Source organism: Bison bison, unplaced genomic scaffold, assembly GCF_000754665.1.
Source record: "Bison bison bison isolate TAMUID 2011002044 unplaced genomic scaffold, Bison_UMD1.0 scf7180017864471, whole genome shotgun sequence".
Lineage (NCBI taxonomy): Eukaryota > Metazoa > Chordata > Mammalia > Artiodactyla > Bovidae > Bison > Bison bison.
This window is the reverse complement of record NW_011495032.1, coordinates 6664207-6681068: the sequence shown is the minus strand read 5'-3', so window position 1 is coordinate 6681068 and position 16862 is coordinate 6664207. Positions and strand designations below refer to the sequence as shown.

At 53.2% G+C, this 16862-nt stretch overlaps 1 protein-coding gene across 1 annotated transcript in view; it reads right to left on the bottom strand.

Annotated features, from left to right (window-relative positions):
• The window catches only part of GLI2 (GLI family zinc finger 2), a 265521-nt gene that overhangs the window by 188636 nt on the left and 60023 nt on the right, over positions 1-16862 (bottom strand). The window contains exon 2 of the mRNA XM_010861267.1: positions 7035-7215. Coding sequence (XP_010859569.1) covers positions 7035-7185 — 151 coding nt within the window. The 5' untranslated portion in view covers positions 7186-7215. The remainder of the gene's footprint in view (positions 1-7034; positions 7216-16862) is intronic.

Here is a 16862-nt window from a genome sequence, read left to right as displayed (position 1 = left end):
TACCCAGCAATCACTTCCTGGATGTCTGCCTCGCTGGGGGCGCTGTCACAGGGCCTCAGGGCTTGGGCGGGGGGGAGTGGGAGAGACTCAGAAATAGACACACCAGGGCGTCCCTGGTAGTCCAGTGGTTGAGAATCCGCCTGCCAATGCAGGGGACACAGGCTTGATCAGGGAATAAGATTCCACATGCCTCGGGGCAACTGAGCCCCTGTGCCAGAGCTACTGAAGCCTGAGCACCCTGGAGCCCGTGTCCCGCAGCAAGAGAAGCTACCGCAATGAGACCTGCGTACCACAAAGAGCACCCCTGCTTGCCACAGCTAGAGAAAGCCCACACCCACAACGAAGACCCAGTGCAGCCAAAAAGAAACAATTTTTAAAAATTATTGTTAAACAAAAGAGAAAGAAACAGACACACCAGGGATGGAGACACTTAGGATGACAGGGCAAGGTGGGTGCCATATGACTTGGGATTTCCCAGTCCTGAGCCTCACAGTAAGAACATCTTATTTCCATACTCTGGCATTTTCACAGCATTCTGAAACAGGCATGAATGCCCCTCTCCTTTGAACAAAAATCTACCTTGAAGAAACTTTCCGAGAAGCCAATGGCCTGTGAACAAGAGGAAGGGGTGGCCAGTGGGAGCTCAGGCAACAGGGAGTGCCGTGCTAACAGCAATGCCAGGCCACCCCTCCACCAAAACTGCCCAGCTGCCACCGATTCTCTACTTCTGGGGGGCTCATCCATGCCTTGGACAGTGACCTGGGAAATCTGTTAACATATGCACACCCAGGCCCTGGCCCAGTAGATTCTGTTTTGGCATCCTGAAAGTCTGCCTTAATTAGAGTCACCCAAGACTCTAAGGCTTGGCCAGCTTTGGCATCATTAGGTCTGACCCCACCCTCCAGCACACAAGGCTGAATTAAGGAAGCCAGAGACCCACTAAGGTCACCTATCCATGACACCCTGTGGTAGCAAAGCACAGGAGGACAAGAACTCAGGTACAATTTCCAGCTCAGGGCTCCCTCCACCTTCTCAAACAGGACGACACCAGAAATCTGGGATTCCTACCACCTGTTCGGGGGGGTCCACTAGCAAGGGTTACCTCAGAAAGAGACCTTCTAAGTCAGGCAGAGCCTGCAGACCTAGAAAAGGAAATTTGGTTATAGTTTATAAAGCAAAGACTTAACTTGGAGTTAACTGTGTGCCTGGCACCATACGTGTGCTAACACAGGTAATTCTCACAATGCTATGAAGCAGATGCCATTCTGGTGCCCATTTTATGGATGTGGAAACTGAGCCACAGATCTGCCCGAGATCTGCACAGTTGGGCCTTAAGCAAGCAGACTGGCTCCAGAGGCTGGGCTGCTTCAACTATGGCTCTACACTGCATACAAGGAGAGAGATAGCTACTACTCACAAGGGGTCTGTCCCAGGCAGGTGTCAGCACACTGTATGTCTCCTGTAATTTCTTCATGGCACCTCTGCATATGATTCTCACTCTACATGTACAAAGACCCGTCTTGCCTTCTGCTGCCAGACATAGACAGCCTAACATCTAACAGTGATCAGAATCATAGCTCACAGGCTCTGCTTCAGGAGGTCTGGGGTGAGGCCCAAGTCCCAAGGATGCTGATGCTGCTGACTCTGATGGAAGGACCACCCTGGGAGCACCCTGGCCTAGGACATGGTGGGTGCTCCATGTAAGAGTGAGGTGTTGGCTACCACAGATGCATCATAGAATTTCTATGGCCTGTGTTGACTCTGGGGACAAGGAAAGCTCCCTGGATCAAGATGCAGCTGAGGTTTATGGCTCCAGCCTTCTCATCCTCCCAGCCCAGAGGCGTGGGGGTGGCTGGGTCCCTGGTGCTCAGCTGAAGCAAACACAGAGGTTCAGAAATATTTTTGGAAAGAAAATCCACTGTTGAAGAGGAAAATACGACAGCATCGGGGAAGTTTCAGTGTAAAAAAATGAGAAACATCTGAATCGAATTGCCTTTAAAATTACGCCATGTGAAAAAATTAAAGGGAAAAATAGCTCTGGGCAAAAATATGTTTTTAAAGCTTGATGGCCTCCCAAGTGTTAGCAGAGCAGCTCAAGAGGCTGGGAAAGTGCCCACCAGCCGCGGCTTCTGCCGTCTGGTCTGACCACAGGGCTGCTTGTCCTTGCACAGCCCTGTGATGCAGAGGTGTTCCTGTCACACCAGGAGGTGGAACCTCTCAGTGGAAATACCCAGTCCTGAGCATAGCTAGCTTCACAACTCCAAAGGGTGGTCAAGCAACAGAGGCTGCTCGAGCCAGGTAACTTCTAAGGTCCCTCTGCAAATAAGTCACAGCCCAGACCTCCAAGAGCTGGATGGAAGCAGGCGCTGTTAGGCCACTGAACCAACCAACAAGGGAGGGGACAGATAAGAACTGTCCAGAGCTGGTGCAGAGGCCAGACACACACACACAGTGTCAGCAGGCTGAGCTTTGAGGCCCAAATCACCCACAAACAATCTAAGTCAGGATCTCAAAGCAAATTCAAGAAGGAGATGCTCAGTATGGGAGAGGCAAGGGCCCTGAGCCTCAGACCCCACTCTCTAGGGAAGCAGCAGAAGGTCTGGGCCAGTCCCTTCTCCACCTCATTTCGGTCCCACCTACAAAAGGAGACACTCTGACTTCCCATGAACTAGACGTGCCAACACTGCACCCCTAACACCCTAGACGTCCTGCGTGTCCTTTCCAAGCATTGCCACTGGGGACTACTACTGCCCTCATCCCTGACCTCCTCACTCTGGACCCTTACTCTCCTTCTCATTCCTAATGGGGCCAAGAAAGCTGAGTCAGTCTCCAGATACTATCAGTAAAGTGCTGGGAGAGGACAGGGGCTGGAGGCAGCCCTGATGTATAGTGTTTGCCAATTTCCATGGTGTAAATACTTCCACCCCAGCAAGGTTAAATGACCAACCTAAGGCCACAGAAAAAGCAAGAGAGTTCCAGGAGTTAGTGATGGACAGGGAGGCCTGGCATGCTGCGGTTCATGGGGTTGCAAAGAGTCAGACATGACTGAGCGACTGAACTGAACTGAAACTCTGCCACAGATGGCAGAGTTGGAAGGAGAGCTTGTATACTTGGTTCTCCCAAGTCTGCATAGTCTGCTTCCAGTGCACCCCTGCCTCTCAGACTTGCTGACTTTTTCTGGCCGAGGCATGTAGGATCTTAGTTCCTCCACCAGGGATTGAACCCAGGGCCCTGACAGTGACAGCATTGAGTCCTAACCACTGGACCACCAGGGGAATCCCGTTATTGACATTCTAATAGAGGGTTCTAGAAAACTGAAGGTCCTTAAGAACCAAAGAGATAAGTTTCCCATATGCAATGTACATCGACCTGGGTCAACTACTTCTAAGGGAACCTCTATGTACTATAAACTTGTGACAGAGGTGAGAATAACTTGTATCCTGCTTTTTTACACTTTGCATTAAAACATACGCATGCGTGTGTGCTGAATCGCTTCAGTCATGTCTGACTCTGAGACCCAGCGGATTGTAGCCCGCCAGGCTTCTCTGTCCATGGGATATCCCAGGCAAGAATACTGGAGGAGGTCACCATGCTCTTCTCCAGGGGATCATCCTGACCTAAGGATTGAACCCACCTCTCTTATGTCTCTTGCATTGGCAGGAGGGTTCTTTACCACTAACACCACCTGGCAAGCCCCAAAACATATGCACATCCCCCATCATGATAATCATAACCAACATTTTCAGGCTCTACATAATGTTCCATTCAATAGACATTCTACAGTTTGATTCATCAATCCCCTATCAATGAACACTTAGGGTGTTTCCAAGTGTTTACAGTTACAAATAACGTGGAAATGAAATCCTTCTGCCTAAAGGTATGATCAGTCTTAGGAATCAAAGTCCTATAATTCCAGGGTTGGGACTGAAGCTCCTGAGGCCAAAGGGCAACTAGGGAGAGGGTGATCGCAGCCCTGCCAGTTCTCAGGGTCTGACCCTTCTGCATTCCTCACCACAGTGCCCCCAACATCCTCAGACAGGACTCCCCCTACTCTGGACAGATGCATAACAGGCCATGAAACACTGAGCTTGTGTTTCTCTTCTGAGAAAGCTGCAAAGCACGGTATGGATCACAGAGACGATCTCAGGGACAAACAGTGTCAGAAGAGCCTCGTGTCTGAGTCGGCAGTCACTTGCTCAACCACAGGGAATCAGCTCAGTCCCACCCCTGCTTCAGCAAGCAGGCATCCCAGGATGGTTACCCCATCTTTTCCAGAAAACAACTCAGGGACAGACCCCTCGACAGGCAGCTCTCAGCTCTCCCCCACCCCCTGCCCCAGCCCAGCACACACCAGACAGCACCGCCCCTCTCCCAGGTCTTCAGGCAGACCCTCTGCCCTGCCCACCCATGTTCACACCAGCCCCAAAGCCAGGTACTGAGCCCCCCTCTTGGGCCAGCTCCTCACCAATGCCACCTTCCCTGACACCACCCAGGGCCCCAGGACACCCTCAGGCACTGAGCTCCAGAGCAGAACACAAACATTCCCATCCTGAGAGGGCCTCCATGTGGGGGACCCCCACAAACCCCCTGTGCTGCCTGGCACCCCTTTCTGTGCATCCATCTCACCTGTCCACAGGCCTAAGCCCCTGTGGGCCCACAGCAAAGGTTGTTTGGAACCTTCTAGGACTTTGGTTTCCTGAGTGAAAGAGGATTCTTGCTCACGGCATCTCTGTCACCGTGGGTAAGATTTAAGGAAGGTCTGATGTCATGAGATTATACAGACTTGGAATAACATTTGCCAAATACTCTCACAACACAGTTTAGGAAAACGAGGCCCAGAGAAGCGAATGGCCTGTCACACCGGGACCCAGGACATGGCTGGAATGGGGACCCAGGCCAGTGTCCCAGGGCTGCTCCACCGGCCTCCCTTGCCCCACCGGCAGGACGCAGACATCATGGTCCCCCAGCCCTCAGGGAACCGCTCCAAGATGCTACTGCTCTGCCCTGACTCCAGGAGGGCTCTTCACAAATGGGGTGTCCAGAGAGTGGCTCAGGGAGCAGGAGACACACCTGCCTTGCTCCAGTGACAATGAGCCGCCTGCCCCGGGCGACTGGGTGGACAGGCACGTCCACGCAGTGCAGGAACCTCATCAGCCAAGCACTCCCCTGGGGTCCAGCAATGAGGGGATGGATGGAGGCCTGCGGGGGTGGGCAGGACCACATCTTGGGTGAGGGTATGGGGCAGAGCAAGGTCAGGCGCCTCTGGGGAGCCACTGCACCCCAAGCTCTAGGCCCACTGCCCTCCCCCGCCCCCAAGAGACCAAGACCCCCTCAAGCATCTGTGGTTATTGCCCCATCGGTGACAACCAGGTCTGATGTTCAAGGGCTTTCTCCCAGTTATTCCGTAATTACTCCCTAATTACCACCTCGGTCTGTTCTCAGCTCCTGGGACATGACAGTGCAGCGTGCCGCATGGCAGTTCACAATCCACTCTTGGATTCAGAGAGGCAGACACAGGCCAAGGCGGGGACAGCTGAGGCCCTGGAGGGTGGGCCACAGATGCACCAAGGTGACACAGGCCTAAGGGGCCCATGCGTCTCTGCATCAGGCAGAGGGAAAGCCTGAGACACCACCACAGGCCAGGGGAAGGAACAGACCAAATGCAGACCCAGCCAGGCCCAGGACAAGCCAGCACTGGACCACCGCAGGTCCCCACCCTCGGCCATGCCTCCTCTCCTTCCACTCATGGCCTGGCTCCCTGACAACATGTGCATGGGTTCCACCCTGGCCTTTGGCGCCTTCCTCCACCCCACTGGCCCCTCCTCACAGGGGAAGGGCCTGGAGAGCCCGGCTCCTAGAGGGGACTGGAGTCAAGGGACATCACACAGGGCAAGAGGCCAAGTACCCACCTCCTGGAGTAGGAAGGTTGGCCTGGGACCTCCTTCCACTGACTGGGGCCACACATCCTGACAGTTGACCTCCAACTCAGAATCACGGGGAAAAATAAAAACAATGTGGTAACAATGACCAGTTCACTCTTGGAAACAGTGAATCCGACCCACTCTCTCTTTCCAAATCCCGGGGCTCCAGCTCTAAGCTGCACCCAGCACGGCCCAGCAGTCCCAGCATCATCTGAGCACGGGTTAGAATTACAGAAACTCAGCCTCACTCTGACTCACCCAGTGGGGGTCTGCACTGGAACAAAGCCCCCTGGGGTCTGTGTACATCAACGTGTGAGTGGTGCGGCCAGCATTCACACCCCACTCCAGAGAGGGCACAATCCCCCCCACCCCCACTCTGCCTCTGAGCTGTGCTTCTGAGCTGCGCTTCTGAGCTGCGCTTGAGTGGCAAAAGCAACAGGGCATGACTAACTGCGCTTGAATAAAAAGGGGAAGAAAAGAAATCTAAGTCTCTCCATTCCCCAGAGACAGAAATAGTGTTGTGGCCTCCAGATGGACCGCGCAGACACAAGGGGAGGTCTCGCCTTCCCGCCAAACTTTCCCAACGGGATGCTGGCACGGACCAGTGGAAACCAGAGCGTATTTCTCTTTGGGGCACTAAAATGAGAGGCTGTGGCTCGGGGAGTCCTTCTGTTATAATTAAGTTGGCCAGAAATTCACCTAAGGATGCTAAATTCCGTACCTGACCCTCTAATTACAGCCAGAAGGGATCAGGAGACAATTACTTTCCAAAATAGTCCTTGGCAGGCCGGAGGCAAGAAGCCGCCTCTCTGGCACATGTGTGCCAAGGGCCGCCCCTCAGCCCCGCACCTCCCATCCCTTCAATTTCCCGTTTTCCCAGTGGAGCCCGAGATGTCCAAACCCCCTTCCCAATTTGGGAGGGCTGGACCTCCAAGATCCACCTGCAGGCCTCCATCCTAGTGCCTGGGGTCCCCAGAACCTGGAGCACCCTCTGGCTCCCCCCATGAACCCAGGATGTCTGCCCAGTGACATCGACCACCCGTCTCATTGAATCTCAAATGGACTCATGAAAAACAGCCCCCTCCCCTGCCAAGTGCATTGAACAGCAAGTACCTCCTTGGGCAGCTACTGCGGCCGCAGCCGCCGCCGTGGCCACCGCGAGGGCCGAGGCTTTCCTGCCGGGGTCAGGGAAAGTGAGGCCCTCCAGGATCCCACCTTTGACTTCTTTCTTGTCCGTGGCCGTGGCTGAGGCGGATGTCTCCATCCTAGCCGCACATAGTCCTGGGTGGCAGCCCTGGAGGGGGAGACAAAGGCAGTCACCAACGTGTCCCCCAGACCCAGCTAGGAAGCACCAACCCAGTTTCCCAGCCACCGCCCCGTGCTCCGAAAGCAAACAGCTTCCTCCTCTGATCATTGCCAAGGAGGGTTTAACTAATTTTGAGGCTTCTTCATTCTGAGATTCATCTGGTCTTTCAAACGACCTCACAGACAGCAGCCAAGCATTTTCACTGTTACCCAAGATTTTTCAAATCTAAGCAACAAGTTCCTAGTCCCGCACATGGCAAGTAGCAAGAACTATCTTGAGAAAGAAAGTCAGAAAGCAATGCCCCTCAACTCAGACTCACGGGACAAGAAAAATCAATGAGAGGACCACGACAAGGAGGTCCTCAAAGGAAAGCCCTCGTTCTCCCATTCCTTGGCTGCTCACCAGGTCCACCTTTCACTTACTCACGTGTATGTTCATTCACTCTTTCATCCATTTGCTCATTCATTCATTCAACAGTTTTCACCATTTATTCACTCTCATGCGTTTAGTCAATATCTTATCGAGGCCCTACTATGCATCAAGTGTTATGCCTGGTGTTGAGAACACAACCCACAGAGTTGACACCCTTCTTGGAAGAAATGATAACTAAGGTGGGGGACAGAGAAATGTATATTTCATTCCCCTTAGTGAGAGGTGGTGTGTGAAGGAAAGCAGAGGGGCAGGCTAGAGCAACATGGGAAGGGCAGGAAGGCCACCATCCTGCCTCACTAAGGAAGGGATGGGATGCCACTTGAGGGTCTGAGGGAGACTGTGGCAGTCACAGGGCAGGGGCAGGGGCTGCCGGCCTGGGTGGGAGGAGGCTGGTTTGTTCCAGGAGCAGCAAGAAGCTGAGTACAGGCCCTTGGAGTATTTTGAGCAGAAGGGGGACGTAACAGGACTCAACAGTATAAAGGAGTCACCCTACAGGTGTATAGAGAGCAGATCTGGGAGGAAGGGGCCTGACTACAATGACCCAGGCAGATACATGGTGGTTTGGATTAAAGGGACACTGGCTCTGAAGACAGAGCCCACAGTCCTCGCTTGGGTATGAGAGAAAGAGGAGTTGTCATGGGTTCAGAGAGGAACCCAAGGAACACAGGGCTCAGGGAACGCGCCATCTCCATCAGGCTAGTGGGTCACAAGCAGGTGTTTTTCTAAGTGATGCTTCCCCACAGATACTGCTAATTCAGTGTTTGCATCAATTATTACAGAACAGACATCTGAAAGCCAATTTTCTTAAAAGAACAGGGGTAGGTCAAAGATGGCTCCTATTTTTGGCTGAGCACTGGGGTGACTGCACAATGGAGCCACTTGCTTGGATGTAGCAGGGGTGAGAAGTAGGTTCAGGGCAGGTGTTCAGTTTGGGCCATGTTAAGTCTGAGATGCCTATAAAGACATGCAAAGACTGAAAGAAGGTCCTGCTGTATATAGCACAAGGAACTCTACTCAACATCCTGGGATAAACCATAACAGAAAAGAACATGAAAAGAATGTATGTGTAAGTAAAACTGAGCCATCTCACTGTACACCCGAAAGTAACACAACATTGTGAATCAACTGTACTTCAATTAAAAAAAGAGCAGAGACTGTTAGAAACAAGGCCGAGCTCAGGGAGACATGGAGGCTACAGATGGGAATATGGCAGGCCCAGAGCAAGATGTCCAAGAGAGAGGGCAGAGAAAGTTCCAGAACAGGATGCAGGGCATTCCAACATTACCAGGAGGGAAAAGATAAACCAGCCAAGGAGAGTGAGCAGGAATGGACGAGGGCAAAAGAAGAGAAAGTAAAATCTCTAGGGGTGTGTTGGGGCCTGGAATCCAACCAAGAGAGAAACAGCTGACAGCAGTCAGCTCCATCAGAGACTCCATGAGGCCCCGGAGCTGCGCGGCAGTGACCAGGGCCCAGGTACGCTCAGGGAGAGATGGTGGCACAGGCACTGAGTCAGGAAGTTTTGCCATAAAAGAAGCAAAAAATGGGGCAGCCATCCGAGACAGCCAAGGAGGCCCATGGCCGCTGTTTCAGAAAGAAGGCAGTGGGTCTCCACACCGGCTGGAAGAGAAGGTTCTGGGCAGGGCTTGTAGGTCGCAGGTGGCAGAAACCAAAAGGCAGTGGTCAGCTCCCTCCCTGGGAGCCTCAAATCTTACATCCACAGGCCCTAGAATGTCACGTTTTAAAAGTCTGCACAATATTCTCATGTTTTTCTAAGTAGAAAGTGGGAGTGCAAAAGAATGCTGGACGTGAGGCAAGGAGGCGGTCGCAGCTCGGCTGACCTGCCAGGCAGACAGCCCTAGCTCTGAACTGCCTGAATTTATCTCACAGGCCAGCCTGTCTGGTTTCAGTCTTGAAAACATCCAGAAAACCCTGGATAGATGAGAGACAGAGAGCACTCCCTGAGGGTTCTGGTGAGTTACAGGGTTTCCTCTGGCCTTGAGATTTCGGGATCACTGGCTGATCCTTTAAGCCTATTTGTATAATCTGTGCTGTAAGATGCTGGCTGGCTGAGCAGCACCAACAACACCCCCTGGGCCGCGCCTGCTCCACCTTCTCTGCCCCCTTAGCCTGGCCCCAGGAACCACCCCTCCCAGCCTTCTGGCCGGAACTTTAGGCCACCGTCCTCCCACATCCTCCTCCCACATCTAATCAGCTGCAATAGACATCATTTCACCCCCAAAGCACCTCACCAATGGGGCCTCTCTACCCCACATCCTTCCCTTCTGGGTCACAAGCAGCTCTGTCCCACCTTGGGTACCCCTCCAGGGCACCTTCTATCCTAAAAACAAGCACCTTCTCCAGACCAAATCTGATCACAACCCTCCCCCTGGCCAAGGTCTTGCTGAGCCCCCTGGCCATCAGGTAAAGTCTTCCTGGGTCTACCTTCAGCATCTTCATCCCACCCCGCTCTTTACCTTGACCCTGGCATGCCCACCGGAAACCCATCACCCTTTCTGTATGACAGACTGATATTCTTCCTTCAAGATGCCACTCAGCTGTCACCTCCTCTGGGAGGCCTCCCAACTCCTCCCCAATCATGGTCACCTCTGTTTCCAGACCCCTGCAGCACCCCCATTACCCCCGTACTATATTCATCATCACCACCGGGTCCAGAGCTGCTCCCAACTCAGGCTGGCACAGAGCAACCACTCAGGAAGTGAAAGTGTTAGTCACTCAGTCATGTCCAACTCTTTGTGACTCCATGGACTGTAGCCTGCCAGCTCCTCTGTCCATGGAATTCTCCAGGCAAGAATACAGGAGTGGGTTGCCACGCCCTTCTCCAGGGGATCTTTCCGATCTAGGGATCAAATCCAGATCTCCTGCATTGCAGGCAGATTCTTTATCAACTGAACCACCAGGGACTCCCTCTCAAGAATGCCTGGCAAAGAAAGTGCATCTCAGATGAAGGAAATCACAGCTCTTGGAAATACAAGTGATTTTGTGAACAATCTGGTTTTTCATCCCAAGAAGCTCAGGTGAGCTTAAACACATCTTGAATTTAGAAGTAAAAACAAAATAATAGCTGGAACAACACACCTTGAACAAGCATTTACCAGGTGCCAAGCTCTTTGCAAGAGTGAGTTCATTTAATCCTTGCAACAATGTATGTAGGAAGAAACCAATGTTCAGGGAGGCTGAGTAACTAGCCCAAAGACACACAGCTTCAAGTGGCTGCACCCAGCCTTGAACCCAGGCTGCCTGGCACAAAGCTGCATTCTGGAGCACGACGGTAAACTGTTCCTCAAGTGAGGACCCTGCGGTACAAAGAGATTTGCCCCAGAATTCCCTAGAGGCATTTAGGGACCTGTTGAGTGTGAGGAGCCCTATGCCAGAAGCCCATGAGGATTCAACATGGCCCCTGTCCTAGGGCTGCATCTAAGGTAGCAAGATTGGCGAATGGGGACAACCAGCCAAGGGATAGGCAAAAGCCGAGGCTCTGTCCAGGGCTGCCTGCCAACATGGCCCTGCAGGGAGTATGGTCCACCGAGGCTGATGGAGGGAAGAAGGATGGTAGTTGTACATTCATCCCTAACTCTTTATTCCATAACTCTTTGTAGACAATCAGTTTCGTGTCTCACATTGCCGTAGGCTGGGAGCTGGTTAGGCTCCTTTCCCTGGGTCTGACCCCTCTCACACAGCCTGGCCACAACCTGCTATACATCCACCCTACTTAACCATGACCTCCTCCAAGCCAGGGCAGGGCTTCTGCACCCCTGGGTCCCCAGGCCCAGCTGAGCACGTGTTCCAACCCCTTGCCGATGGGACAAAGTGGACCCAGGGAACCAGGCCAGCATCTGGAGGGAAGTGGGCTTGAGGGACCAGAAACCAGGACAGGACTCAAGGAACCCACAGGGTCAGTCCATGTGACCAAACCCAGGCTTCTGGAAGGCAGCCCAAAGGCAGATGAGGAACCTGAGGGGCCGGCAACTCAGAATCCATGGACTGTAGAGTCAGGGCTGCCATGGCGAATAAAGAGGCTCAGTCAAGAAGGGACCATGACCACATCTGTTGAGGGACATGAGGAGACTGGAAAGAAGAGGGAGAGGCTGGGGGTTTTCTTGGGGTACAGCAGCTGCAGCTGTCTCATGCCAACATCCCCACCTTGTTATACGGTCAGTGTAGATGGCAGCATTCAGATCATTACAGAGGAAGAGGGGAGCAGCCCAAAGCCACTGTCCACAGAGGGAGAGGGTCCAGGTCCACGGTCAGCTCCTCTGGATGGAACTCTGCCCAAAGCCTCAGGGCGAGCCCACCCCAGGACCAGGTGGACACAGTGGGTGGGAGTGGGCTTATTTAGATTTCCATACCCCAGAGGGCAGTGGGGCTGGGAGTGCCTAGGGTTCCGCAAGCTCCCGTGGGGAACTGACCCCGCCGGGAAAGGGGTGGGGCCTGCAGGGACCTCTGTGTCACAAGCCTCATCTTCTGCAGACCAGCCACGGCCCTCCCCCTCCCTCTCCTCCAGGAGAGGAAGGCAGCAGACAGAGCCGAGAGGCCGCGTAAATCACAGGAATTACCGGGATTAGCACAATTTCTGGGTAAACACCAGGCGCCCAGGGTCCCAGGCAGCCACTTTCACTCCCTGAAGCTCCTCTGGGGCAGACTCTGCCTGTCAACAGCCTCACCTGGGCTCCAGGAGGCCAGCTGGGGACAGCAGGGAGGGGTGCGGGTCCCCAGGCCCCTGCTGGCGGCCTGTGGTCTGTGCTGCGGGACAGCCCACCAACTCCACAACAGGATCCAGATCAGGAGGGGCTGAGAGCACAGCCCCCACCAGGTTAGAGAGAGTCAACACCCCCACTTTACCCAGGAAGCCACGCTCCTGGGCTTCTGCTGGGGAAGGGGCTGAGGGGCTAGACCCAGAGCCACGAGGAGTCCCCTTTCTGTTTGGAGCTGCACACAGGTTCTCGGCACCCACCCCCCCAGGGACACTGGCAGCACCTGAAGCCTCTGAAGACACCCTTGGGGCTTCTCCTGCCATCATTCATTCTGATGCCACAGGTCCAGGCAGAGGGCGGGGGGCAAAATACTTGAACTTTTACAAAAGCTCCACGGGTGTTTCTGATACACAGGCAGGTTTAGGAAAAACTACACAGGGTGCTCCTAAGATCACTTCCAGCTTCCAAATAATTGATAAGTTCCAATTAAAGCAAGGCTGCAGAACCTGGATGGGAACGAAGTACTATTCTTCAGTAATTTGAAACAGGAATCTGGTGTTTCCCTTGGGCATGAAAGTGGGTAAAAGTCACAGTGCCTGTGAGCCTGCCACCAGCACAAGCCACAGATATGCTCACAGCATGGGCATCACCTATGCTTAGCACAGCGCTGGCTCAAGGTCAGGGTCGGCACTAAACACCTCCCCACCAACCTTGCCAGCCATGCCAGCAAAGAAGCACACCTATTAACCTATGATCACTGCAGTCAGTGCAGTCTCCTCCATAATCCTAATTTTTTTTAATTGAAGTATAGGTGATGTGGGCTTCCCTGTGGCTCAGTAAAGAAGCCACCTGCAATGTGGAAACCTGGGTTCGATCCTTGGGTTGTAAACATCCCCTGGAGGAGGGCATGGCAACCCCACTCAGTATTCTTGACTGGAGAATCCTCATGGACAGAGCCTAGTGGGCTACAGTCCAACCTACAGGGTCGCAAAGAGTCGGACACGACTGAGCGGCTAAGCACAACACATAGCTGATTTACAATACTGTGTTAAGTTTCAGGTGTACAGCAAAGTGATTCTGTTTTATATAAATACATATATATATACATATATATATACACACACACACACACACATATATACATACACACAGATGGGCTTCCCAGGTGGTACTAATGGTAAAAATCCCACCTGCCAATGCAGGAGACATAAGAGACTCAGGTTCAATCCCTGGGTTGGAAAGATCCCCTGGAGAAGGGAATGGCTACCCACTCTAGTATTCTCGCCTGGAAAATTCCATGGACATGGGGGAGTCTGGCAGGCTACAATCCATGCGGTCGCAAAGAATCAGACATGACTGAGAACTAACATTTTCACTTTTCATATTTATATATATATGCTTTTTCAGATTCCTTTCCCTTATAAGTTATTACAAAATACTGAGTGTAGTTCCCTGTGCTATTCAGTAGGCCCTGACTGTTTATCTGTCTTATATATAGTACTGTATATATGTTAATCCCAAGCTCCTGATTTATCCCTCCCAATCCTATGTATTTTATACTACGAAACGTTATTCTGAGGAGGAGGCCATAGCACAGCAAAGATGAAGCACTCGGAGTGAAAGGACTGGCTTGAGAATAAATTAATTATCAGAGCAGAATGAACGAATCACTCTGAACTCTACAACCCAGACTCCCTCCTGCCACTGGGCTGCTTTGAACTCTCCTGAATGAGCGAGTCGCAGGAATCAGAGCATCTTCCTCGGGCAAAATCCGTCTCCAGGGAAGGGATGAAACCTCTCCTCCCAGCGATGCTGGCCAACTTGGGGCCCTGGCGTGCTCACCTTCTGGCTGATTTCAGCATGCTGCCCAGGTCCCACACACACAGGCACACACGTAGAGCCACACAACCTACAGCAGTGACCACGACCATGCACATAGTCACATGCGTGAGCACGGACACACACACACACCCACTGTCACACGTTCATACGGGGTTGTCCGCATGTGCATGCACAGTTACAAAGAGATGTATGCACCATGTGCACACACTGGCACACATATGCATGTATGTGTACAGAGATATGCACACACACACACATATACCCTGGGTACACAAACACATAATAATCAACTGCCCAGCCTTAATCACAGACTTGTTTTATGATCAAATGAGATAAAACACGTGAAATTTCCTGCAGTGGAAAATGCAGGTGAACGGTATAATAATTACAATCTCATTACAGCTGAAAAGATAGTAGCAGGCGCTCTCCCTCTCATGGCCCCAAGTTCCCGAGGACTCGTCCAACCTCTGCCATGAGTGGAAGACTGAGCCTTTTCATCTCCCATCACCTCTGTGTTCCATCTGGAAAATGGACATTCTAAAGGGCGCTCCAGATCCAAGGGTCACCCGACGAGCACCACAGTGTAAGGCCAGCCACAGGGAAATGAAGGATGTCCTGGTTCCTTGTGTCAGAGGTATTAGGGAGACAGACACAGACTTCAACTCAGCCCCTGCCCAGTGGATCAAACTGACAATGGCTTCTCCATCCTGAGGGGAAAAGGTAGGGAGTGAGGGGAGGGCTCCCCAGGGCGGCACTAGGCAGGGCACACTCTGCATGTCCTTTTAAAACGTGTGCATTTTCTTCTCTCAGAGTGAGAGACCTGTCTGTGCTTGGGCCAGTGCAGTCCACATTTGCTGTGTGTCTGACCAGGTGGATTTCCCTCTCTGAGCCTCCCGTGTAACACTGAGCATCCTCCTTACTCCCAGGGTGGTTGAGAAGGCAGTCAACCTTCCCAACGTGGCCATGAACACCCTACAGCAGCAGTACTGCAAACACTGGGTCCTCAGTGGGGTTTGGGCCAAGTTCAACCAAGCACGTGAACCTCTGCAGGTGGGCACCCTTCTCCAAGGAAGACAGGATTCGGGGAGACCAAGGTTCAGTGAGGAGGCATGCCTGCTGGGTCTCGGACACACCCTTGTGGCACCAGCCAGCCCGCGTGGCTGCCACAACCCCTGCTGCTGCCAGAAACTTCAGACCAGAGGCCTGAGAGCTGGGGGCTGGGGGTGAGGGATGTGCAAAGCCTTCCCCGTCCTCCTGTGGCCAGGGATGGGCACCATGCAGAAACCACTCTCTTCGTGGGGCACCTGTTTATTTATCTCTCCTTGAATGTATTTTCTAACTATGAAAACTCCCTCATTTGTCCAGCCCCTGGGCTTGCTGGTGTGTAGGAAAGCAGATTATAACCCTAATACACTGACTTTCTGGACCAGAATAGCAGCCAGGGAGGCCCCGACAACAGGAAACACAGGCCCCTCTGGTGGCAGCCAGCAGCCAACCTCAGACAAGGGGAGCAGAGTGTCGGGAGGGCCGGGGCTGGGCAAGAGGCTTTTTCTTTCTGGGAGGGAGAGGGTAAGAGCTCTTTGGTGACTCACTCTTCAGAGAGCCTTGCAGTTCCACTAGCCTGCACTTGGGCTCCTTCCCTGAATACATCAGGCTGCCTCCATCCCCCTTACCTCTTCATCCCACTGCTTCAGAACATTCTCTCCTCTCCCCCAGGCTCTACCCAGGGAAGCCATGCTCTAAAATCAGGGAAGCCTGCCCTGACACCCCCGACCCGAGCCCTCATCAGAGCTCACCCTCAGTCTCAAGAGCAGCACAAGAAGATGGGTGAGCTCTGATGAGGGCTCAGGGCTGCTCCTGAAACCGAGAACACCCCCTGCACATGTCAGCAGCCAGCACCTTCAGAGGAGACACAGGGAGCACAGACTGGAGAAAGGAGGTCCATGCTTGCATCCCGGCTCTACTTAGAGCTGTGCATAAGAACCAACTCCTCCTTAAGCCTCAGTCTCCTCATCTGTAAAATGGGGATGAAAATGGTGCCTCCCTCAGGATAAAGATGAAGAGCACAGGGCCTTGTACACACGGGACCTCCCACTCAAATGCTCTCTGCGTTACCATCACTGCAGTCCCTGCCAGACACCCACCCATCTGCCCACCGGGACAGGAAGACCTGCCCCTGGCAGTCCCAGCAGCGGCAGGAGGCCCCTCTGAGCCTGGACCCCACAGCCCATGACACCCCCTTCCTCTCCATCCTCCCCCACCCCCCGCAGATGTCTGGACCTCTGGGGTCTAATGAGGAAACTCTCAACTTGGCATCTTTCCAGAATGTGTTATCCTGCTGATTCCAAATGCCACTGTCTGTCCCCTTCCCCTGTGGAAGTCCCAAAGCAGCAGAGCCCCGAGGGCCAGGGTCTTGCCGCAACACCCTCACCGGCAGGCGGCTGGCAAAGGCGGACTCCCAGCTCAGCCCCCGCAGGGCCGCCGTCTGCGAGGTGAACAAGGAGCCCGCTGTGCAGCCGCCCGGACAGACCCAGATATTTTAACAGCTGCATTGTGTGTTTCTGAGGCGCCGATTCCTAAGTAGGGAGGAAAAACAAGCTTCGCCTCTGCCCAGAGGAGGAGAAACACGGCCCTGGGCAGGCAGGGGGA